This window comes from Gymnodraco acuticeps, unplaced genomic scaffold, assembly GCF_902827175.1.
Source record: "Gymnodraco acuticeps unplaced genomic scaffold, fGymAcu1.1, whole genome shotgun sequence".
Lineage (NCBI taxonomy): Eukaryota > Metazoa > Chordata > Actinopteri > Perciformes > Bathydraconidae > Gymnodraco > Gymnodraco acuticeps.
Genome location: NW_022990248.1, coordinates 481 through 26,597, shown reverse-complemented (window position 1 = coordinate 26,597; position 26,117 = coordinate 481). Strand labels below are relative to the sequence as shown.

The 26,117-nt window shown below is 43.0% G+C and overlaps 1 protein-coding gene across 1 annotated transcript in view; it reads left to right on the top strand.

The window, feature by feature from the left end:
* cpsf1 (cleavage and polyadenylation specific factor 1) overlaps positions 1-25,600 on the top strand; it is a gene marked incomplete at both ends in the record, with an annotated part of 33,234 nt that extends 7,634 nt beyond the window's left edge. Inside the window, 14 exon segments of the mRNA XM_034220509.1 lie at positions 832-942; positions 1,236-1,329; positions 1,418-1,505; positions 2,836-2,979; positions 3,151-3,202; positions 5,060-5,133; positions 5,220-5,294; positions 10,480-10,560; positions 13,656-13,754; positions 15,053-15,232; positions 16,334-16,475; positions 21,934-22,112; positions 22,962-23,104; positions 25,420-25,600. Of these exon segments, the coding sequence (XP_034076400.1) occupies positions 832-942; positions 1,236-1,329; positions 1,418-1,505; positions 2,836-2,979; positions 3,151-3,202; positions 5,060-5,133; positions 5,220-5,294; positions 10,480-10,560; positions 13,656-13,754; positions 15,053-15,232; positions 16,334-16,475; positions 21,934-22,112; positions 22,962-23,104; positions 25,420-25,600 (1,643 nt within the window).
* Positions 25,601-26,117: the final 517 nt, after the last annotated feature.

Genomic DNA, 26,117 nt, shown 5'->3' with positions numbered 1-26,117 from the left:
TATGTGTGTTCAGTGTTCACCTCTGCATGTGTGTTCTGTGTTCACCTCTGTATGTGTGTTCTGTGTTCACCTCTGTATGTGTGTTCTGTGTTCACCTCTGCATGTGTGTTCTGTGTTCACCTCTGCATGTGTGTTCTGTGTTCACCTCTGCATGTGTGTTCTGTGTTCACCTCTGCATGTGTGTTCTGTGTTCACCTCTGTATGTGTGTTCAGTGTTCACCTCTGCATGTGTGTTCAGTGTTCACCTCTGCATGTGTGTTCTGTGTTCACCTCTGTATGTGTGTTCAGTGTTCACCTCTGCATGTGTGTTCTGTGTTCACCTCTGTATGTGTGTTCTGTGTTCACCTCTGTGTGTGTGTTCTGTGTTCACCTCTGCATGTGTGTTCTGTGTTCACCTCTGTATGTGTGTTCTGTGTTCACCTCTGTATGTGTGTTCTGTGTTCACCTCTGTATGTGTGTTCTGTGTTCACCTCTGTATGTGTGTTCTGTGTTCACCTCTGTATGTGTGTTCTGTGTTCACCTCTGCATGTGTGTTCTGTGTTCACCTCTGTATGTGTGTTCTGTGTTCACCTCTGCATGTGTGTTCTGTGTTCACCTCTGTATGTGTGTTCTGTGTTCACCTCTGCATGTGTGTTCAGTGCCGTGTGTCTGACAAATAAAGTCAAGACCCCTCAAAAGTTACGGGTTATTTCATTTTAAGGATGAGCACCAAGCAACATCTCCAGGTGCTCCTTTGAGAACCAGGGCAAACAAGTGATGTGCACCCCTGACTATGTGGCAAGCTGTGTTGCGGCGTTAGCTTCTTTTATAACATTGAATTTCTTTTTGTAGGTGGTGTGGTGGTGTTCGCTGTGAATTCCTTGCTGTATCTGAACCAGAGTGTTCCTCCTTATGGAGTTTCTCTCAACTCTCAAACTAATGGAACCACAGCATTTCCTCTGCGTAAGTATTATCAGCTGTAAAACACAACTATGTAAATATATTTAACAAATGCACAGCTTTTTACTGTGATATCTTGTTCTAATAGTTACTTATCACTTTATGTTTGCCCTGTGTGAATCCTGTTTTTCATTCTGACGCTGTTGCTGCTATTAACGCCTGGATTTCCCCAAGGGGATAAATAAAGTTCCATCTTATCTTAACTATACCTGTACCTCTGATATCTGGCCTCATTATTAAATATCATTTGACATTCTGCTGTCCTCATCCCTTTGATTTGTGTCTTGTGTCCCCAGGTGTTCAGGAGGAAGTGAAGATCTCACTCGACTGCTCTCAGTCTGACTTTATCGCCTATGACAAGATGGTCATCTCGTTGAAAGGAGGAGAAATGTAAGTCATTGTAATCCCCGACAGAATCTACATAAACACAGATGGCAGTTTAATGATTCTTCACTGACTTGTTGTTGTTGTGTTGCAGTTACGTGTTGACTCTTATAACTGACGGCATGAGGAGTGTCCGCGCTTTCCACTTCGACAAAGCTGCTGCCAGCGTCCTGACAACCTGCGTAAGTTCTGGAAGTCTTAAAGGGATACTTGGGTTATTAAACGGTGGGTTATTTTATATAGTTGGTGTATAACCTACAGTTCATGGCGGTTCCCAGTTTCGAGAAACAGACACGAGTTATAGCATCGAAGCAAAGCAATGCTCTGTGTCGTGGCTTCCTTCCTTCCTTTTCTTTCAAGCCAGGCTTATATAACTTAAATTAAAGAGTAATTGTACGGTTAAAAACGGTGCCTCGACGTCGTCTTTCTGCCCATCACTGTCACTTTAGAGGAGGCGCCGTTGGAATTGTAGTCTTTTGTAGTGTACAGACGTCACAATTAGGTGGCCTGTCCGATAGAACAAAATACTGGCTCTAATGGCGCATTTCCACTGCAGGGCCTCGTCGGCTTAGTACGGTATAGTTAGGTCTTGGTAGGCCAGGCTCACTTTATGCTGCGTTTCCATTACAGTTTAGGAAATGGGGCAGTAACTATAGTAACGCAGTGTAGGCGGAGCCGTGACGTCATCTTCAATGCAAAACACAAAACCAACATCAGCCGTTAGCTGTTAGCACTCAGAGCTCACAGCTCCTCATATCTGTTCAGAAACTAGACAGAAGTTAAACAAGTACAAACCACAGACTGCCTGTGTCATGGCGAATACAGTCGCTGGTTTATTTATGTCTGTAGGCCGTTGTTGTGAGTGTGGACGGTCGGAGCATATACACCGTTAGCTTAGCCGATCTCCATTCAGAAAACACGCTTTTTAAAAGGGTGTTTCTCTGCCGTCTGTCTGCAGACTCGTCAAAGCATTAATTCATGGTTTTTACTAACCGGTATCAGTATGTTGTTACGTCGGCATCATTTAGAAACGTGTATTACAATTAAATCACGGTCAAATATGTTCATTTTGTTGTAGTTGTAGCTCCCGAGCCAGCGGTTCTCTCACTAGTTTAGCATACTCAGCCCGGTTGTTGGCCCGGAAAGAACCTCGATTTTGGATGGCCAGAAAACTGTGAAAAAGTACCCGTTAGCCGGAACTACCCCTAGTGGAAACGCAACAAAAAACGGGCCGGGTTTGGCACGGCACAATAAAAGCCAACAGTGGAAACTAACACTTGCACTTTAGGATTCAATTCTACAGAAATTAACATTTTAAACCCCCAATTATGTATTGCCTATTAAATGAAACCCTAAAAGCATCATACCTACCGAAACCGATAGCTATTATTTTATATCTGGCTGATATTTTTTGGGTGTTTATTTGATAATGAATATCTAAAAGTCTGCCAGCAATCAGGGGTTTTCAAATGAAACGAAATACCTCTCACACTCATGTCCGTCCTCCTCCAGATGGTGACCATGGAGGCCGGCTACCTTTTCCTGGGTTCCCGCCTCGGAAACTCGCTGCTCTTAAAGTACACCGAAAAACTTCAGGACACGCCACCTGAGGAGGGCAACGAGGATCAGGACAAAGAGAAGGATAAAGACAAACCGGTACGTTTGTGAGTGCGTAGAATATGGTTTAAATGCAGCCTTTTGTTGTGAAGCACCTTCGAAGTGCGTATGTTGTTGCGGAATGAGTTAAAAGTATAAGGTGTTTCGTTGCATTTTATTTTACCGGCTTAAACATAGCCTATAAACTATATATTTCTTTTTGAATTCCAGGAAGAACCACCGAACAAAAAGAAGCGAGTAGAATCTTCCGCCAACTGGACAGGTATGTTCAAATCTGATATGTAAACATGATGCAGGAACAATGTTATTACAGAAAAACATCTAGGTCAAGAATCAGACAAAAGATCTGCACACTGTGTTCGTCAAAGTCAACTTTATTGTCAATCTTTCAGTTTGTGTGGACAGACAGAGAGATCGAAATACTGTTTCCCACAATCCCAAATACAAATATATATATATATATATAGGGAGGCATGTGGCGCGGTGGACTAGTGCGCTGGTGTTCAGATCAGGGGGTATTACCGAAATACCGGTTACTGGTGGCTTTTTAAAAATTTTTAAATTAATTTTAAAAGTGAGTCCGTGGCCCGTGATGGCGGGTGTTATAAATTAGATTGCATAATCGTTTTTCTTCATATTTTATGTATCTTTCATTGTTTGTTCAATACTAGAAAGGTAAAAGTCCCACAAATGAACTGTGATGGGATTTGTTTTCTATTATTTATTTGTTCTCTAGGCGAATCTCAGGTTTAACATTAACTATAACGGTGCTATAAATGTCTGTTTGCATTGACAAGATGTGCTATTCACGCGGCACACCTGATGGCGGGTGTTATAAAAGATATTCCATAATCGGTTTTCTTCATATTTGTTATGTATCTTTCATTGTTTGTTCAGAACTAAAAGGTCCAAGAAGTCCCACAATTGAATGTAATATTCATTTGACATGTCAACTATATCGTAAAGCGCTTCATGGGAGTAATTGTGGGATGATACATTTTCAAAGTATCACGATATGTATCGGTTGAGTATCGGTATCGTTCAGTGGTATCGGTATCGTAAAAAAGTCAACGATATGCATCCCTAGGCACAGGTTTAAACCCCACTGCAGTCAGCATGTCGTTGTGTCCCTGAGACACTTCACCCCAAATTGCTCCTGTGGGGATTGCCCTCAGTATTGAGTATGTAAGTCGCTTTGGATAAAAGCGTCTAACTAACGTGTAATATTTACAAATATGTATATACACAATCAACAGACACAAAGAGGTTCAAATAAAAAAAATCACACAAATCATAATAGGCGCTTTCACACCAGAGTACTTTTCCCAGCAATAGTTCCGATAGTTCCTGGGATTTTGCGTTCACACCAAAAAGATCTGGAACTAGAACTTTTTTTCGGGAACCTTTTCCCCCCTTTTTAGTCCCCGCTAGAGAGGTGGTACTTTCATGGGGAGGAAAAGGTTCCCATTTCTGATTGGCTGGGCGAATTGCAAACCACGCCCCGTAAAACTCAGAGAAGATTTTGTGAAGCCGCCATTTTATTTGCTCGCATTAGCATTATTAGCATTAGCCCAGCGCACCAACAGAGAGAGACTAACTTATGGCAACACAAAAGAAAACATGGGAGCGGTGGAGATGAGGAGGTGTCGGCGTTCTGGCGATTTACTCGGAAGGCTTCAGTAGAAGCTGCTGCCAGTCCCCAACTCCGGGGACTCCGGGTGGCAGTATACGCCGTGAAGTTGTTTGCGGCCTGCCAGTAACCCAAAGCAGAAGAAGAAGAAGTGACGTCAGCGGCTTCATTTGCGTAATCTTCCCTCAGGAACTTATTCCGGTGTGAATGCGATCTACTAGATAGTTCCAGGAAATAAAAGTTACGGGAACTATTCCTGGGAAAAGTACTTGGTGTGAAAGCGCCTATAGTTTTGCAAATTATTTTGCGGCCCACTTGCAATGCCTTCGTGGACCACTAGGGGGCCGCGGCCCACAGGTTGGGAACCGCTGCTCTAGATTAAATGAAAGCACAACAATTTAGTTAAGAGCTCCCAGCTATTTTAGTCTTGCAACATTTTGATCTAAAAGAGATGTGTGTTTAATGTGTGTTTCACTCTTGTTTTGTCAGATGAGGTGGATGAGATAGAAGTGTATGGAAGTGAGGCCCAGTCAGGCACTCAGCTGGCCACCTACTCCTTTGAGGTAAACAACAACAACCCAAAGTATTGTTTTTGTATGTAAATGTGGTTCTTTTATAAATGTGACTTATTTTCTGTGTGTTCATACAGGTGTGTGACAGCATACTGAACATTGGACCGTGTGTGAACGCCTCCATGGGGGAACCTGCCTTCTTATCTGAAGAGGTACGAGAATCATAATAGGGCTGCATGATATGTTGACATTTTTAAACGTTTATTTCTTGTTTTGTACAATGCCATGTCTTTTTATGCCGCTGCAGCACAAACATTTCCCAACTTGGGATCAATAAAGTACTTCTTATCTTATATGGAAAAAATAACACATTTCGATATGATTCATGATATAGATGAGAGTAACAAATGCGTCACTTCCGGGCAAAAATAACGGCTCCGCCCACTTTTGGGGGAAAACAACGCTGTCAGTTGAACGGCGGTCAATACAAATTCTGAAGTTTTTGCCAATCCGATCAGAAATGTAAGAAAACCGGAGACTTTTGGATCTTCAAAGAGCCCGATTACAATGGCCAGACAGGCAAACAATTGCATTAAGCCATTAGAAATCGACGATCGGGCTCGATATATGGTTAAATATAGCAGTAGGCTATCGATTTTCATAGATGAGAGTAACATCTACGTGACTTTACGGCCCCGCCCACTTTTGAGGGAAACAACGCTGTCATTTGAACGGCGATCGAGCCTGAAGCCACAGAGCTCTTCTCTTACTGTCCTTTCTTCTTAGAGGAAGTTCAGAAACACTGAACTCTTGATTAATTTTAATGTTTGAGGTGCAATAAACGACACAGCAGCTTGTTGGCATGTTAAAACTATTATTTTCCGCCTCGCTCATGAGAGTAACAGCTGGAGAAATGACAGCCTTGCCTACTGATTTTAATTTAACCATATATCGAGACCGATTGTCGATTACCAATGATCGAATGTAATTGTTTGCCTGACTGGCCATCGTAATCGAGCTCTTTGAAGATCCACAAATCAACGGTTTTCAAAAAGATTTGATCGGATTGGCAAAAACTTCAGAATTTGTATTGACCGCCGTTCAAATGACAGCGTTGTTTTCCCCCAAAAAAGTGGGCGGGGCCGTAATGTTTGCCCCGAAGTGACGTAGGTGTTACTAACCCTCATTATTATTTGTATTAAATAAATATGTCAAATGATCATGGTGTTATTAGTTAAATAGATAAATGTAGGATCTGTACCATGTTTTGTAGTATATCGGGATATCTCTTCAGCTCCACAAAACTTTATTTAAATAATATTTAAACACATATATTTGGCTTTTAAAAATATTGTGCTTTCTGCAATTTACTCATGTACAAGTCAATATTATTATTTAGCAGACTTCAATTGTAACACTTTCTAGTGTCTCTGTAATCGTGTCGGTTACTTTCTTAAGAATAGTATTTTTTATAGAGTTTTCTGACGTGCATCTAATCTCACACACAGTTCACACAACGTTATTTAAGATAATATCCAAACACATTATTTCTGAAATGTGGTCATGCACTATTCCATATTGTGATTTATTTTCTTTTTTTTACTTATTTTTTATTTGGACATCATAAGCACAATCATACAGAATTGCAACATTTACATACTTTATGTCTTACAATCTTTCTGCATCGAAAATGAGACGTTACTAGTACACCCAGCGTACACAGACTGGTCGTCGTGCAAAACCAATACAGAGATAATTGACCAAAACACTAAGTACAGCAGACAAAAAGAACAACAAGAAAACATGCATAGTCATAAATAATAACAGTTAAAGGTGGGGTAGGTAAGTTTGAGAAACCGGCTCGAGATCGCTAGAATTTTAAAATACACAACCGGAGAAAATCTGCCACTTCCTCACAGAGCCCCTCCTCCAACACACACGAACGCGCACATGACCAATGAGGGCACGAGATAAGTTTGTGCCCCGATGGAAGGCTGACAGGCAGGTAGGCGGCTAAACGGATTGGTCGTGCTTTTTACAGCGCCGCGGCTTCCACAGATGACATTTTTTAATGGATTTTTTATCAAAGCACTTCAGATATTCATTGCTATCGGGATGTTAAGAGCATTCCATGGAATATAACAAAAAGTGTATCTCGAGCCGGTTTCTGAAACTTACCTACCCCACCTTTAAGGGGAGAAAATAATATACAAATTAATCAGGATAACATGGTACGTTTAGGGGACTTGACCTTGATCATATTGTATGAAGTGTATACTTAAGCAATAGCTCACGACAGGCCGTGGTATATGGCCATTATATCACAGCTAAGGGGCGTGGTTCGGCCCGACGCGAAGCACAAAACATAGTGCGAGGTGGTTGCTATGCAACAACACTAACAGCTAGCGAACATATTAGACAGAGAGCATTGATCGATTATTTGCTATTTATTTACATTAATGTGTATGTTGCCGTTTATTGTGCACCCACTGAAAACCTGTCCAGCATCAGCAGCATGGCTTACGAGGTTACTTGTATAGGTTGAGGTTGTTCTAGGCCAGGGGTGCCCAACCTTTTTTGAACCGAGAGCTACTTTTAAAGTTGCCAGTCTGCCGAGATCTATCAGTCCAAATAGAGGCGTAGCCATTACTGACAGCCTACTACCAGGAAAATACACACTTCTACTTGTATAAAACTGACCTTTGTACGATTAATACTTCATAAAATACTGCAGATCCTTTATCTTACCTCTTTCTAATCTACACACATACAAGTATTTACTGAAGTTACACAACAGTGTTGGAGTTTATTCACACGTCACTACAGTGGGTAATGTTTTTAGGAAGCATTGAACAGTGCTGCCACAGATGACACAGGGAAAAAAGAAAAGACTCTGAACCCTTTCTTTGCCATTATATAAAAATAGTGTTGCTACAAAAGTATAAATGAGGCTTACTAATAAGACAACTCAGATCTGAAGCTACACAGGAATCTGCTGCCAAAGTGCAATAAAAAAGACAAAATTAATAGAATCAAACCCTTTTTTGTTGCATTTTAGTAGATTATAAAAAGAAATGCCTTTAAAATAGGATGCAAGCAACACTAGTTTCTTAACCTGAATTGATAATAGACTATAATCAATTTAAACAGAACAGATCTTAATGTTTGCATTCTTATACCATTGTGTACAATAATTATAATGAATAAGTTCAAACAAACTAAAACTTACAGCTGATTAATAACGGTATCTAACTTGAGTTTTTATTATATCAAAAACCTGTTGAAATGCTACTGTTATTTTTACTGTCCCCAAAAAGCGCGTCGCAGCCTCCAGGAATGCTTCTTTCACAACTTTGCCGTCTTTGAAAGACTTCATGTGTTTCGCAAGAACGTGACTAACACGTTAAGATGCTATGCCTATGGTAGCAGCCTTGCTCTTGTTGTTGGGCCTGGTGAAATGGACTGCTGTGCATTTAGCTGTCCTTTCAGGCCCCTCCCCTTTTGGAGCGTAGGGCAGAATTAGGAGGGATTTCCGTCTCGTAGCGTTTGTGCACTGTTTTGAAATGCCGCTCCTAAATTACCCTTCTTCGATAAAGCCACGCTCGCATTGCAGATGAGACAGATGGACTTTGAATTGGAATAGATACAAAAATAATCATCCTCCCACTCGGAGTGAGAATTATATATGTTTTGCTTCTGCCATAATTGCGGTCTTGTGTGTGTGCGGACTGTCACTCCTGTTGACACGAACAACGTTAGCGAACTAGTGCACACTGCCCACTGCTCACCAGCCACGCCGGCCAGCCACACATGGGGTCACGCCGGCCAATCACAAAGCTTTGATGCGTTCAAGTGCATTATTCTGGCACAGGAAGATTATGTTACAGGACATTAATTTAACGATAAAACAGAATATTGTTGTTCTATTTTTAGACACATCTCGCGATCGACTGGGAATCTCCCCGCGATCGACCGGTCGATCGCGATCGACTGGTTGGGCACCCCTGTTCTAGGCTGTTGCTTGGCGTGGCGAGAATATTGCTCGACTTTCTCCGGTCCCCGAGATCCGGCTTCCAGCAGCTCTGGAGAGAGCTTTCGCACCTGTGGCCACTAACGGTCATCATCTCTCTGCTTTGTTTCAAGACCCGCATCAGAAAGCTTTTGAATGGTGGTACTTTTCCAGTTGGTCTACCTGCTCTTCACGTAGCTCTGTATGTCGTCGCTTAGGTGCTTTTTTTTCTGGAGATAGGCACTCCTCAATCCACTCCTCCATAGTGAGACCCCCCCGGAGGTCCAAGTTAACCTTAAATATTTCCATCTGAGCTTTGTTAGTTAGTTAGTTTCGTAACAGACGTAATGTAACAGTTGTAACGGTTGTAGCTTTTCTCAGACGCGGAGGGATACTGACTTGTGAAAAGTAACTACAATTCTACCCGTGATATACGCTCATTATATCACGGCTAAGAAACAACCAGATTGCTTGATTTGACTTGTCCGTTTTATAATACACACTACGTCATTGTAGTAGCAGGGGCATTACAGGCATTTCTGATGCCGTAAGGCAGTGGTTCCCAACCTGGGGGGCGCCAAAGATCGCAGGGGGGGCGCCAGGCCTCAGATAATTTGAGGCCAAATATCATATTTAGATTTTTTTTTATTTGAATACAAATTCAAGTTAGTAGCTATTATAGGCATAAAAAGACAGACATTTATAATTCTTTCTTTAATAGAAATGTTTCTTCTGCCCGTAAAGTGTCCAAACTGGGCTTTTCTGGATAAGCGCATTTTTAAAACAGTCATTGTCCATGCCGGTTTCAGTTGGATTATTTGTCAGTTGCTCCGATCAGATCGGTCTCCTCCATTTTGTAGATTATTTACAACTTTTGAATCCACAGAAACACATCGGCAAAATCCGGCTTACTTTGAGCATGTGTTTTAAACAGTTTGATCCCTTTGTGAATTGTTTGCACTTCCGCGCCGTCCTTTAATTTCTTCATACAGCGGGAATCCAAATGAATTAATCCTGAGTCCAATAACCATCAAAGTCACTCCAATAGTGCTCCTTAATTACGCTTTCACCCTCCTTTAACAACATACTTCACATTCATCCAGTTTGTGACAGTAGTTGTAGCATTTTGAGACTTTTAAACTTTATTTACCGCTGTTGCCCCCCCCCCCCCCCCCCCCGTGTGTGTGGGGGGGGCGTAACTTCCAACAGGAGTCATTTGGGGGGGCTCTTGGGAAAAAAGGTTGGGAACCACTGCCGTAAGGCATATGTGATTTTCTCCATTTCGTATAACTCCCAAACCTTCTGGATCCAATTGTTACACATTGGAGGTTCAGGTTTTAACCATCTAAAGAATTGTATTTCTGACGTGCATCTAATATCACACACAGTTCCAAAACAATCCAGAGCCTGACCTGGAGGTGGTGGTTTGCTCCGGATACGGAAAGAACGGCGCACTGTCCGTCCTTCAGGTAAATCCTCCCACTTTTGTTGTTTAATTGCATGAGTAACTGATGAGGAATATGCATGATAAATGTCACGGCACCATCCTAAACCCTGTGGTGGTGAGGGCCGTCTGCCTCAGGTCCAGAGAAGGTGCTAAAGTGAAGTCTGGGTCTACCACAGCTGCCTCAGAGATCGAAGGAGTGGCCTGTAAACACCCCAGACACAAGCTCACAGTTCTTGTGTTATTTGTAGTGCCAGCATGTCGGGGCAAATACTGTAAAGAAATAGAGTGCCACAGTGACGCGTCCTGAAACCCGGAAGCAAGCTCCTTCCGGTTCCTTCGACAGAAACCAACGCAATCTCTCCATAGGATTTTGGAAAACAGCTGGAAATAAGGTCTGTGGTTGAGACACATTGAAGAGACGGATCACGTTTTGTTCAGCCGGATAATCTCCACGTGTCTATCCTACTTTTATCATTTTCGAATCATAAATCTAGTCGCCAGAAGCAAAATGCTAACGTTATGCTATGAACGAACTACAGCAGGGTCGTTGCTTCAACGTCACGCCGACTTCAGATCCATATTCAAACTACAGATTCTAAATGGAACAAGTTGAAGCGTTTGTTTGAACAGTCTGCAGGAGGCAGGGACTTGCTTTCAAGCAGAACAGAGTGTTTTTACGTGTTCGGCGTAATGACGTACAACGGCCTCAACAACTTCTGTAGTCCTGTTCAGCCACTTGGTAACAACCATCGTTTCTCAGACACGTCAACTATTCAGAAATCACCACTGCTGATGATTTAATGTCATAGAACAAAACGTGACCCGTCTCTTCAATGTGTCTCAACCACAGACCTTAGTTCCAGAGAGTTTCCTAAACCCTATGGAGAGATTGAATTGCTTTTTTGTCGAAGGAACCGGAAGTGGTAACATGCTAACGTACTTCCGTGTTTTAGGATGCGTCACTGTGGCCCTCTATGGTGTTGGAAGCCTGGAAGTGTACAAAGGGACAGTTTCATCCCACAGGCCATACGTCTGTTAAACACCTGAACTTCTGAAAGAACATCCATAACATTCATCTGTTTGCAACTCATATATATATCAATATTCCAATTACTTGCACTATTGTATCTGTTTAATTGTGTTGCACTGTTGGAGGAGCCTGTGACCTAAGATTTCTGTTGTACCTATATGTTATTTTATTTTATTTATTTTATTTATTTTATTTATTTTATTTATTTTATTTATTTTATTTATTTTATTTATTTTATTTATTTATTTATTTTATTTATTTTATTTATTTTATTTTATTTATTTTATTTATTTTATTTATTTATTTATTTTATTTATTTTATTTATTTTATTTATTTTATTTATTTTATTTATTTTATTTATTTTATTTATTTATTTATTTTATTTATTTTATTTATTTTATTTATTTTATTTATTTATTTATTTTATTTATTTTTTATATGTTTTTTATTGAGTCAGGCACAATGAGTTCACATTTATACAGTCAATATTTTTATTTATTTTTCCCCTTTCCCCCCCTCCCGGTCCTAGCTAGTAAATTAAATAACTAACTAAATAAAATCGATACATGTATAGGTTAAAGTAATGTAGAAGATAATATTAAATGAAAATGTATAGATAAGGGAATAAAGAATAGTAACAGTAATACTTGTACCCATATACTCACATATGTATACCCACATATTAGGGTTGCCAGAAACTGACCATGATCAAAATCGATTATTCGGCAGCCCTGGCGAATAATAATCGATTAATCGACCGACCCCCCCCCACCCCCCCCCCCCCCCCCAAAAAAATAAAAATAAATTGCATTTGCATTTCACTTCCTTTGTACTTATAAGTTCGAAGTAGTTCCACGAGGAGGAACTCTTTTTACCTGCCGCTTTGTTCATCTTTAGTCGCACGTGTGAGGGAGAGGGGGGGCGGGGGCGGTGTGTAGCGTGCTGCAGCAGCAGTCTGCTCTGCACGCAGGCTTCCTCCAAGTTTACAGTAAAACAAACTGGTGGTGTGACCAATGGCCATTTATAATTATTAATACTATTATTAGCATTAGTCTATATTTTGGTTGAAACTAAGCCAGATTTAAAAAAAAAAAAAAACATAAATAATAATAAAAAAATATATAAATAAAATCGATTTTTAAAAATAATATTCGATTATGGAGACTGTAACGAATATTCAAATAATCGAATAATCACTGGCATCCTTACCACATATACACATACACATACGTGTGTGTACATACCCACACACATGTACACATGCACACATGCACATACATACATACATGTATACAAAGACAGAACAAATAAATACAAATAAATAAATGAAAATTAATATAACAAACAGATAAAAAGAGACGCAAGGAAGAAAAGGAAAAAAAACACACACATATATTCGTAGTTCCCCCCCTTTCTTCTTAATTTAGTGTCTTAAGTTCAGCTAGTAGGCTATCATAGAGCCCCAGACAGATTCAAATAGTTTTGAGGAGCCCCTCAGGTTATATTTAATCTTCTCCAAGTTCAGGTACAACATTAAATCTTTAAGCCAGAGAGATGCTTTAGGCGGTATAGAAGATTTCCATTCTAGGAGTATTCTTCTACGTGCTAAGATAGATGCAAAGGCTATAATGTCTTTAGCTTTCCTCTTCAACATTCGGTGGCCAGGTAGTACTCTGTTTCTGCACATGGTGTCAATACCACGTCCAAGTACCTATATGTTATATTGTTGCATCGACTTGTTGTCTTGTGTCTTATCTGTCAGAGACAAACCATTATTTATTTTATTTGTATGTCACACCTTTGACCTCCTTGTGTCTATTAACCTGATCAAATGTTATATTTTGCTGCATGTACCTTTTTAAAGTTCTTAACAAACAATCTGAGGGGAATTTCTTGTTGTTTGTTTTTAACTTGTGATGTGTCATTTTGTAAAGCACTTTGAGCTGCATGTGTTGTATTTAAAGTGCTATATAAATAAAGCTTTATTGTTATTATAATATGGTGGCAAATACTGTAAATATATTGTGTTGGAAGCCTGGAAATGTACCGTGTATTGCCTCTGATTTTGATTCCTTTCTGTTCTCAGAGAAGCATCCGACCCCAGGTAGTCACTACGTTTGAGTTGCCAGGATGCCACGACATGTGGACGGTCATCTCCAATGAAGTCAAAGCTGAAGACAAAAAGGTACTTTCTTTTTAAACTTTGTTTATTGGGTTTTTTCAACAGCATACAGTTATTTTATCAGGGCATGTATTACAGGTAGGTAAACAAATCTTCACTTTATAGAAAAATAGGTAGAGTAACATGTAAATATTGCTCAACACCAGAGGCCTGTACGACGAATCCAGTTCAACAGACCCTGGATATGTCTGAGTTATCTTAACTAACCCAAAACAAACGCGCTCTCGCTAAGCGGTCCTACGACGCTGGTTATCAACTCGGTAACTCAAGCCAGCTTTGCCCTATCTAGTTATGTGCGCGTTCACATGAAAGGGGCGGGGTTAGCGACATTTGACCAATCACAAACATGGAGAAGCGCACTGACAGCGCAGCGTCATACTTCCTGAATGAAAAGTGAACTTTAATATTAGACAAATATGAAGAAGTTAAACTTTAAACATCCATGACTTAAACACTTTATCCAGGATCAAAGCCACATAGCTGCACCTGCATTACATTACATTACATTTAGCTGACGCTTTTATCCAAAGCGACTTACAATAAGTACATTCGACCAGGAAGACACAACCTTGAAGAAAACAGAATCATATAAGTACATCAGGTTTCATAGAGCCAAACATTTCAAGTGCTACTCAACTGGCTTTAGATAAGCCAGTCCTTTATTAGTATAAAAGTGCTTTGTTAATAGTTCTAACGCTCAAAGTGGAGTCGAAAGAGATGAGTTTTCAGTTTGCGCCGGAAGGTGTGTAAGCTATCTGCCGTCCTGATGTCAATGGGGAGCTCATTCCACCATTTTGGAGCCAGGACAGCAAACCCACGTGTTTTTGCTGATGGGAACTTGCAAGGTGAATACAGCTGGTACAAGAAAAAGTGTTTGCATTAACAGGTTTTTGATATCACTGCCCCGTCGAAGACACGAGTGGATCTGACTTTAATTACATTTGACTCGAGTGTTTCGTCAACTTAATAAATGTCAGTACGGCAGCACCTCCTCCCCGCGACACCCCGTCCAGTGTCCTCCAAAATGCAAAAGTTGAATCAGGAATGATTGGGAACTTGATCCTCTTAACACATTTGATTGTGTTTCTGCCTAATAACCTTTAGCTGCTGCCTTCCATCAAATCAAATAACTCTATCTTTAGACTGCCTCTTGTTTATTTTAACGTGTGACTGGAAGGCCCTATTCTGCTTTCCTGTAGTGTGTTATAAAGGTTTGTGTGCATGTAAATGGTCTGCAGAGGCTAAAATCCAGAGGGAGTTTCTATTCCACACAAGTTAGATGTTTCTCATTCTTTTCACAGGCTGCAAAAAGTGAGGATTCAGAGGACGGTGCGGACACCGGTGAGGACGGAGAAGATGGAGAGAAGGAAGAGAAGGAGAAAGAGAAACAACAGGAGGAGGAGAAGAAGACTGAGCCTCCTATAGAAGACGATAAGAAGAAACACGGCTTCCTCATTCTGAGCAGAGAGGATTCAACCATGGTACAAACACACGTCTGATGTCCAGGGACTTTAGATTTCAACAAATATCCAATCCACTTTATTTCTATAGCACATATTAAAAACAGAGGGTTTACCAAAGTGCTTCACAGCAAACATAACATTATAATAAAATATAATATTACAATAATAGATAAAAGGCACACATAATAATTAATACAAGGTACACAAAGATTATGGACAGACAATAAAAGCATAAAAATCGATAAAACATAACTCAGGCTGACTCGAAAGCGAGGGAAAAGAGGTGGGTCTTTAGGCGGGACTTAAAAGTTTGGAGGGTGGGCGACAATTTGACACGGGGGGGGGGGGGCAGGTCATTCCAGAGCCTGGGGGCTACCGCTGGTTTTAGGGACTAGCAGCAGCTGATCAGCCGACCTCAAAGCCCTTGAGGGGGTTTCAGGGTTCTTACGGTCATTAAAAACCTGGAAAAGTCATGGAAATTCAAAATGCAAATTCCAGGCCCTGGAAAAGTTTTGAAAAACAATATTTTTCCCAAAGATTTGGAAAAGTCATGGAAATGTAACTAAAGTTGCATCAAATATAATTTATATTTTATCTAATCGCCGAAATAGTAATACTATAATGATGATACATACTGTATCGTATAGTAATGAAACGTAAAATGGCATTTAACTGTCGAGGTGTTTTGCTGGTGAGAGATTGTAGTTGCTTTAGCGCGTAGAAGCTAGTAAGCCTATTGGATTTGTTAGATAGGCACAACATGTTTCAGACCTTATTTTCCTGTTCCATGTTCAAATAAACCATTTTCAGTGGAACCGCTGAGAAAGAGTCATGTTTTTGGTCATGAAAAATTAGGTGAGAAGTCATTGAAAATCATTGGTGAAAAAGTGTATGAACCCTGGGGTCGGAGATGTACTGAGGGGCCAGCCCATTAAGCGATTTAAAAACAAACAATAACATCTTAAAATGAACTCTAAAATGGACAGGAAGCCAGAATAGGTGTGATGTGGTCATGCTTGCGTGTTCCTGTAAGCCGCAGCGTTTTGTAAATAGAAGATTGATAGAAAAACAAAACCTATGTTATTTAGTTGTGATGTGGTGTTAATTGTCTGTGTGCAGATCCTGCAGACGGGGCAGGAGATCATGGAGCTGGACACCAGTGGTTTTGCTACTCAGGGTCCAACTGTGTTTGCTGGAAACATCGGTGACAACAAGTACATCATCCAAGTCTCTCCCATGGGTATTCGACTGCTGGAAGGAGGTACAAATAACGTCTAGTAATTCTGTTTGAATCCAGTATTTGAGTCCTATAGTCCATATTTTGTATGTAATACAATTCTGTTAGTAGATGATGATGCAAACATGTCAAATTGACAATATTAAAGTACGTTTATTTATATAGCATTTTTCAACACAAGGAAATTCAACGTGCTTTAGAAAAATGAAAGACATTAAGAGCATAAAACACATTAGAAACATTAAAAAGCAAAGATAATAAAACATGAATAACTCAGGCACATGAATAAAAGATGGGAATAGTTCGACTAAAAGCAGCGGCAAAAAGAAAAGTCTTCAGCCTGGATTTAAAAGCAGCGGACCTGCAGGTTTCTGGGAGCTTGCTCCAGATATTTGACGATACCCCTAACCAAATTCTCACATTCCTCTACCCCTAGTCTTCCCCTGAAGTTATAGTTATTTTGACACTTTTCTAACCTTTTTATATTCCTTTCAAACTTCCCTTTCATCCATTTTGCATCCCCAGACAACACATGTTCCTGTTTTACTCTTACCTGAACCCATCTTTGACCTTTAACCCTTATGTTGTGTTCGGGTCTCTCGTGACCCCTTTCAAGTTAAAATGATATAATAACTACGCTCTAGTTTTTTGTATCGGATCCAGGCTGCATGATATCCTCCACAACAGATATATAAACACTACAAAACTCATTTGGACAATTTTAGCCAAGTCTGAAGGTCTCTAAAAAAAAAAGTGTATCATTTGGTGTTGGGGTCTGGGGAGACCCGGCAGAATTGTCGTGGGTCACTCGAGGTCAAATTTGGCCCAATCAAGATCCATCTTTGACTTTAGACACCCCTCCCCCACCCCCTTCATACACTGTAACAATAATTGTTGGCAACATGCACCTGGTCTCCCCTCCCCCTGCCCCCCTCCCCCCACGGGAACTCCCCCTTTCTCAAAGAATATGTGCACTAACACTTGAACCTGAACAATATGTGGTGTAATCTGTTTTGGGGCCATTACATTACAGCTAGGGATGGGTACCGAGCCGCGGTATTAAACGGGCCCCGGCCGGGCTGAATTATTAAAGACCGTGGTACCGTTAAGCTCCGACGTTATCGGTCTTTTTATCGGTACTGGAGACATGTAAAAAATATGTCGTATGTATTATTGCTACACAAACATTATATTGCAGTTTTAGTTTCGCCAACTCCGTTTCTAATACGCAAAAAGACTGCAAAATGATTATTTTTGTATTTTCGCTCTCTCTCCCGCCTGCTTGCGAGGGGGTGGGGCAGTTTACACACACGCGGCTGCTAGATGCAGCAACACACACACACGGAGGAGATGGCGGAGAGAACGCGCTCCGAGGTGTGGTTAAACTTTACCTAAAGTGCAATAAGAGTTTAGCATGTGAGGGCGGTAACACGAGCAATGTGTCTAAACATTTATCAAAAGTGCTCCACATCCAGACGGAGGAATGCACCGGGTTCAACTGTCTTTCTAGCAGCTCTGTAGCTCCATCCACGAGTAACGTTTCCACGTCAGGTGTTATGTATGCTAGCAGCAACACACGGAGTTAACTCAATGATACAAACATGGGTTAATGATTAGAGGAAACTGAGTTATTTATTTGTTAAAGTTTCAGCTATTCCGTTTACAGTTCTGTCATCACATTATTTAATACGATTTGTTAAAACATTGTTGTTTCTTTTGATGTGAAATATTATGTCCATCCATCCATCCATCTTCTCCCGCTTATCCGTGGTCGGGTCGCGGGGGTAGCAGTTCCAGCAGAGAGCCCCAAACTTTCTTTTCCCTGGCGACATCAACCAGCTCTGACTGGGGGATCCCAAGGCGCTCCCAGGCCAGCGAAGAGATATAATCCCTCCACCTGGTCCTAGGTCTACCCCTTGGTCTCTTCCCAGCTGGACGTGCCTGGAACACCTCCCTAGGGAGGCGCCCAGGTGGCATCCTAACTAGGTGCCCGAACCACCTCAACTGGCTCCTTTCGACGCGAAGGAGGAGCGGCTCAACTCCGAGTCCCTCCCTGATGACCGAACTTCTCACCTTATCCCTAAGGGAGACACCAGCCACCCTGCGGAGAAAACCCATCTCGGCCGCTTGTATCCGCGATCTCGTTCTTTCGGTCATGACCCATCCTTCATGACCATAGGTGAGGGTAGGAACGAAAATGGCCCGGAAGACCGAGAGCTTTGCCTTCTGGCTCAGCTCCCTTTTCGTCACAACGGTGCGGTAAAGCGACTGCAGTACCGCTCCCGCTGCTCCGATTCTCCGGCCCATCTCACGCTCCATTGTTCCCTCACTCGAGAACAAGACCCCGAGATACTTGAACTCCTTCACTTGGGGTAAGGACTCATTCCCTACCTGGAGTGGACAGTCCATCGGTTTCCTGCTGAGAACCATGGCCTCAGATTTGGAGGTGCTGATCCTCATCCCAGCCGCTTCACACTCGGTTGCGAACCGATCCAGTGAGTGCTGAAGGTCGCAGACCGATGAAGCCATTAGAACCACATCATCTGCAAAAAGCAGTGGTGCAATCCTTAGTCCACCGAACTGCAGACCCCCTCCCCCATGACTACGCCTCGAAATCCGATCCATGTATATTACAAACAGGATTGGTGACAAAGCGCAGCCCTGGCGGAGGCCAACCCTCACCGGAAATGGGTCCGACTTACTGCCGAGGACCCGGACACAGCTCTCGCTTTGAGAGTACAGAGATTGGATGGCCCTGAGTAGAGACCCCCTCACCCCATACTCCCGCAGCACCTCCCACAGTAACTCCCTGGGAACTCGGTCATACGCCTTCTCCAAGTCTACAAAACACATGTAGACCGGATAAGCGTACTCCCAGGCCCCCTCCAGGATCCTTGCGAGAGTAAAAAGCTGATCCGTCGTTCCACGACCAGGACGGAATCCGCATTGTTCCTCCTCAATCTGAGGTTCGACAATCGGCCTGACCCTCCTTTCGAGTACCTTAGAGTAAACTTTCCCGGGGAGGCTGAGTAGTGTGATGCCTCTGTAATTGGCACACACCCTCTGATCCCCCTTTTTAAATAGGGGAACCACCACCCCGGTCTGCCACTCCTTCGGTACTGTTTCCGACTTCCACGCAACGTTGATGAGACGTGTCAACCATGACAGTCCCTCAACACCCAGAGCCTTCAGCATTTCCGGGCGGATCTCATCCACCCCCGGGGCTTTGCCACTGTGGAGTTGTTTGACGACCTCAGTGACCTCCCCCCGGGAGATTGGTGTTGATCCCCCGTCATACTCCAGCTCTGCCTCTAACATAGAGGGCGGAGTTGTCGGGTTCAGGAGTTCCTCAAAGTGTTCCTTCCAACGCCCTAACACTCCATCAGTTGAGGTCAACAACGTCCCATCCTTACTGTACACAGCTTGGATGGTTCCCTGCTTCCCCCTCCTGAGGTGTCGGACAGTTTTCCAGAACAACTTTGGTGCCGCCCGAAAGTCCTTCTCCATGTCTTCTCCGAACTTCTCCCACACCCGCTGCTTTGCCTCGGCCACGGATGAGGCTGCTGCCCTTCGGGCCTGTCGGTACCTTGCAACTGCCTCGGGAGTCCCCCGGGATAACAAATCCCTGAAGGCCTCCTTCTTCAGTCGGACGGCTTCCCTGACCACCGGTGTCCACCAGGAGGTTCGAGGGTTACCGCCCCTTGAGGCACCTAGGACCTTGAGACCACAGCTCCCCGCCGCGGCTTCGGCAATAGAGGCTTTGAACACCGACCACTCTGGTTCAATGTCCCCAACCTCCACAGGAATGCCCGAAAAGCTCCGCCGGAGGTGTGAGTTGAAGGCCTCCTGAACTTGGGCCTCCTCCAGACGTTCCCAGTTCACCCCGAACTACACGTTTGGGCTTACCAGGTCTATCCAGAGGCTTCCCCCGCCACTCGACCCAACTCACCACCAGATGGTGATCAGTTGACAACTCCGCCCCTCTCTTTACCCGAGTGTCCAAAACATACGGCCTCAGGTCCGATGATACGATAACGAAATCGATCATGGACCTTCTGCCTAGGGTGCTCTGGTACCACGTACACTTATGAGCATCCTTATGTTCGAACATGGTGTTTGTTATGGCCAATCCATGACTAGCACAGAAGTCCAGTAACAAACCACCACTCCGGTTCAGATCAGGGGGGCCGTTCCTCCCAATCACGCCCCTCCAAGTGTCTCCATCATTGCCCACATGTGCGTTGAAGTCTCCCAGCAAGATTAAAGAGTCCCCTTCAGGAGCCCCATACAGGACTCTTTCCAGGGTCTCCAAGAAGGCCGTATACTCTGAACTGCTGTTGGGTGCATAAGCACACACAACAGTCAGAGTTTTCCCCCCCATAACCCGCAGGCGTAGGGAGGCGACCCTCTCGTCCACTGGGGTAAACTCCAACAAAGAAGCACCTAACCGGGGACTTGTGAGTATCCCCACACCCGCCCGGCGCCTCACACCTTGAGCAACTCCGGAGAAGAATAGAGTCCAACCCCTATCCAGAAGTAAGGTTCCAGAGCCGACGCTGTGCGTAGAGGTGAGCCCAACCAGATCCAACTGGTAACGCTCCACCTCCCGCACAAGCTCCGGCTCCTTCCCCCCCAGAGAGGTGACGTTCCACGTCCCCAAAGCCAGCTTCTGTCGCCCGGGTCTGGTCCGTCGAGACCCTCCGCTTTCACTGCCACCCTTCTGGCAGCGCACCCGACCCCATCGCTGTTTCCCGTAGGTGGTGGGCCCGCGGGACGGAGAAGCGGAGGTGTTGCCCACGTTGCCTTTTCGGGCTGGGCCCGGCCGGGCTCCGTGGCAAGCCCGGCCACCAGACGCTCGCCGACGAGTCCTCCTTCTGGGCCTGGCTCCAGAAGGGGACCCCGGGCTTCCTCCGGGCCGGGTATCCTCACTTCTTGTATCGTCTTTCATGAGGTCTTTTGAACCAATCTTAGTCTGGCCCCTTGCCTGAGACCAATTTGCCATGGGAAACCCTACCAGGAACACAAGGTTCCAGACAACACAGCCCCCAGGTTCATCAGGGCACACAAACCTCTCTACCACGGTAAGGTGCTGGTTCTTCAGAGAGGGAAATATTATGTATTTAATTTAAATAAAAAGCAATGTTAGTTTTGTTCACAATTTGTTTAGTTAATTTTTTTTTTAAATCTCCAAAAGAACCGATAAGAGTACCGTTAAAAGACCGGACCGATAAGCGGTATCGATAAAAGTAGTAGTACCGTTAAAACCTTAACGATACCCATCCCTAATTACAACAGGATTGTACGGTTATGAATGCATTATAAGTTAGTTCTGATGTAGTTAAAACAGTATTGGATGATAGTCATTTTTTCTTTGTGTTTTGGATAATAATCTAAATCGACCGGCGAACACCATGAACGGTAACAGCTTTCCAACACAACACAAGACCTTTCACTGACCTGCTCTCTCTGTATCTTCCCTCAGTGACACAGCTCCACTTCATCCCTGTGGATTTGGGATCCCCCATAGTGCATTGCTCCGTGGCGGACCCTTACGTCGTCATCATGACCGCAGAGGGAGTCGTCACCATGTTTGCTCTGAAGACCGACTCCTACATGGGGAAAACTCACAGGCTGTCGCTGCAGAAACCACAGATCCCCACCGTGAGTTAACCCTCCTCCTCAGCAGACCTTTAAATATGCATTTCATATTAAAAATACACAAAATAATAATACATCTGGAGCAGGGTTTCCGTTAGCCGGTAATTACCGGTTTTTAGCTGGTAAAATGTAATAAAAACCGGTAAATTCAAAACTTGCCGGTCAAAATGTCCGATGCTCCTATCGATTGCCCGCCGGTCATTATCGGCCGATATTCACTCTTAATAGTTTGATCGGTGCTCTCTATAAAGGCCGATCAGGAGAGCTGGATCTGATCGATATGGACATAAACGCGAGTGAAGTATAACCGGACGTGAGAGAGAGATCAGATCAGCTGCTCCATAATCACCTGAAGCCCCGCCCACTGTTTAGTGCGCTGCATGAGAAACTGACGGGCTGTCAGGAGAGAGAGGAAAAGAGAGGATCCGTTTCTCCCGTGTTATTCTTCTTAAGTTAATGTAAACTTTTGAATAATGTACTTCATCTACTACAAGTAGTTTCTTTGAATGTAATAATGATGTTGTTTGTTGTTTGTGGAATCATTTATTGAAAAATGAATCTGAATTTTTCGATCTGTTACGATTATAAACTGAAGCAATATAAAAATGACTCCCATTAACTGAGTTTTAAACACCAGCATATCCGGTCAGAGTCCGGTGATTACCTGCTAACGGAAACTCTGCTACACAACTCTTATTATTATTATTGAAACATGACCGGTAAGTTTCAAATTTGTCCGGTAAAATAAATTCTGTTCGGACATTTGACCGGCGAGAAAAAATCCTAGCGGAAACCCTGATCTGGAGTCTACATTTAACTTTAACATGTTTAAAACCACGTCTAATTGAACAGCAATCCCGCGTGGTCACGCTGTGTGCGTACCGAGACGTCAGTGGCATGTTCACCACGGAAAACAGAGCGAACTTCTCCGTCCAAAAAGAGGACGCCGTCACTGGGAATCAGTCCGAGGAAGAGACCATCATCCATGACCTCAGGTAAGTGCATCACCTCCTCACTGACACGTACAGCCAGCCGCCACCTGCGCAGTTTATCTTACGGTGTTAAAGGTCACCTATTATGCAAAATCCTCTTCTTCATGTCTCTTCTACATCAACATGTGTCCCCTCTTCTTCATGTCCCTTCTACATCAACATGTGTCCCCTCTTCCTCATGTCTCTTCTACATCAACATGTGTCCCCTCTTCTTCATGTCCCTTCTACATCAACATGTGTCCCCTCTTCTTCATGTCTCTTCTACATCAACATGTGTCCCCTCTTCTTCATGTCTCTTCTACATCAACATGTGTCCCCTCTTCTTCATGTCTCTTCTACATCAACATGTGTCCCCTCTTCTTCATGTCCCTTCTACATCAACATGTGTCCCCTCTTCTTCATGTCTCTTCTGCATCAACATGTGTCCCCTCTTCCTCATGTCCCTTCTACATCAACATGTGTCCCCTCTTCTTCATGTCCCTTCTACATCAACATGTGTCCCCTCTTCTTCATGTCTCTTCTACATCAACATGTGTCCCCTCTTCTTCATGTCTCTTCTACATCAACATGTGTCCCCTCTTCTCCATGTCTCTTCTACATCAACATGTGTCCCCTCTTCTTCATGTCTCTTCTACATCAACATGTGTCCCCTCTTCTTCATGTCTCTTCTACACCAACATGTGTCCCCTCTTCTTCATGTCTCTTCTACATCAACATGTGTCCCCTCTTCTTCATGTCTCTTCTACATCAACATGTGTCCCCTCTTCTTCATGTCTCTTCTACATCAACATGTGTCCCCTCTTCTTCATGTCTCTTCTACATCAACATGTGTCCCCTCTTCTTCATGTCTCTTCTACATCAACATGTGTCCCCTCTTCTTCATGTCTCTTCTACATCAACATGTGTCCCCTCTTCTTCATGTCTCTTCTACATCAACATGTGTCCCCTCTTCTTCATGTCTCTTCTACATCAACATGTGTCCCCTCTTCTTCATGTCTCTTCTACATCAACATGTGTCCCCTCTTCTTCATGTCTCTTCTACATCAACATGTGTCCCCTCTTCTTCATGTCTCTTCTACATCAACATGTGTCCCCTCTTCTTCATGTCTCTTCTACATCAACATGTGTCCCCTCTTCTTCATGTCTCTTCTACATCAACATGTGTCCCCTCTTCTTCATGTCTCTTCTACATCAACATGTGTCCCCTCTTCTTCATGTCTCTTCTACATCAACATGTGTCCCCTCTTCTTCATGTCTCTTCTACATCAACATGTGTCCCCTCTTCTTCATGTCCTCTTCTACATCAACATGTGTCCCCTCTTCTCATGTCTCTTCTACATCAACATGTGTCCCCTCTTCTTCATGTCTCTTCTACATCAACATGTGTCCCCTCTTCTTCATGTCTCTTCTACATCAACATGTGTCCCCTCTTCTTCATGTCTCTTCTACATCAACATGTGTCCCCTCTTCTTCATGTCTCTTCTACATCAACATGTGTCCCCTCTTCTTCATGTCTCTTCTACATCAACATGTGTCCCCTCTTCTTCAGTCTCTTCTAACATGTCTCTTCTATATCACATGTGTCCCCTCTTCTTCATGTCTCTTCTACATCAACATGTGGTCCCCTCTTCTTCATGTCTCTTCTACATCAACATGTGTCCCCTCTTCTTCATGTCTCTTCTACATCAACATGTGTCCCCTCTGTGGAAAGAGACTCTGAAGTTTCAGGAACAAAGATTCTCTCTCTTTTTGATCCATTTCTATAAAAACCTGTCTGAAAATGAGCTGATCAGATTTTGGCCACTTTGTGATGTCATAACGATGTTTTGGCTTGTGTAACCATTAGCCAATCAGCAACCAAGGTAACCCCCCCCCCCCCTACCTTATCACCTGAATCTCCTCCTAGAGCACCATTGTGTTCTGTCCCCTCTCCTGTAGTGTGTTATACAGGTTTTAGTGCATGTAAATGGCAGACTTTTTCTCAAAATCTTGACTTTTTTGCAAAATCTCAAAATTCTGTCATTTTCTCAAAATTCTGACATTTTCTCAAAAATTCAGATTTTTTCTCAAAATTCTGACTTTGTAACCAAATGTCTCTCAGAGGGGCGTGGGGAGGGGCTCCTTATTTTCATCTAAAGTAACAGACAGAGAATCAGTACTTTGGAAACAGGGCTGAAACAGAGGGGATTATGGGTAATGCTGCAATGATTTGTTTGGTGTTTCAGCCAATCAGAGACAGGCTCTGTATATATCTGAGACCTGTGATATATTGATTAAGAGCAGTATAACAGGGGACCTTTAAATGTGTGTGTGTACAGTAGCAACTTAGTGGATGACGAGGAGGAGATGCTGTACGGAGACTCAAACGCCAGCGCTGCGCATGGAAGAGATGAAATGGGACGCAGCTACGGGATTCACGGGATTTATGGAAGCGACGGGCAAGGAAAAACAGAACCGAGCCACTGGTGCTTCATCTGCAGGGAGAATGGAGTGATGGAGGTACGAGGAATATGATGCATATTAAGAATATATGTGACCTGCTTTATCAAAATCAAATGGATGCAGAGACTTATTTTGAGATAAATGTGGATTTATGTTTTGTGGGACTTGCTTGATTGAACGGGTAAACAAACCTTGGCTTTTTTTTTTATATTAATCTGTTAACGCCATATTCAGATGTTATTTTCAATTTTTTTTTAAGCTTGTAAAGACAGGATGACAAGATCCTAATTAGCCGCTCAGCCATCTTTCGATACGTCTCACTGAAATGATAAATGATAGAATCACGATATGTCGTTTTAATCTGATCACAAATATAAACAAGAATATCAAAATAGTATCGCTGAACACAGATAATAAATACAGCGCTGCTAACACTTGTATGACGACGAGCGGCAAATGGAGCAACTTATGGCGCATTTCCACTGCAGCGGGTAGCCCCGTTTAAGTGTCCTTAATCGTCCTCAAGCGGCCAGGCCAGTTTTTGGTGGCCTTTCCATATAGCCTAGTACCGGCT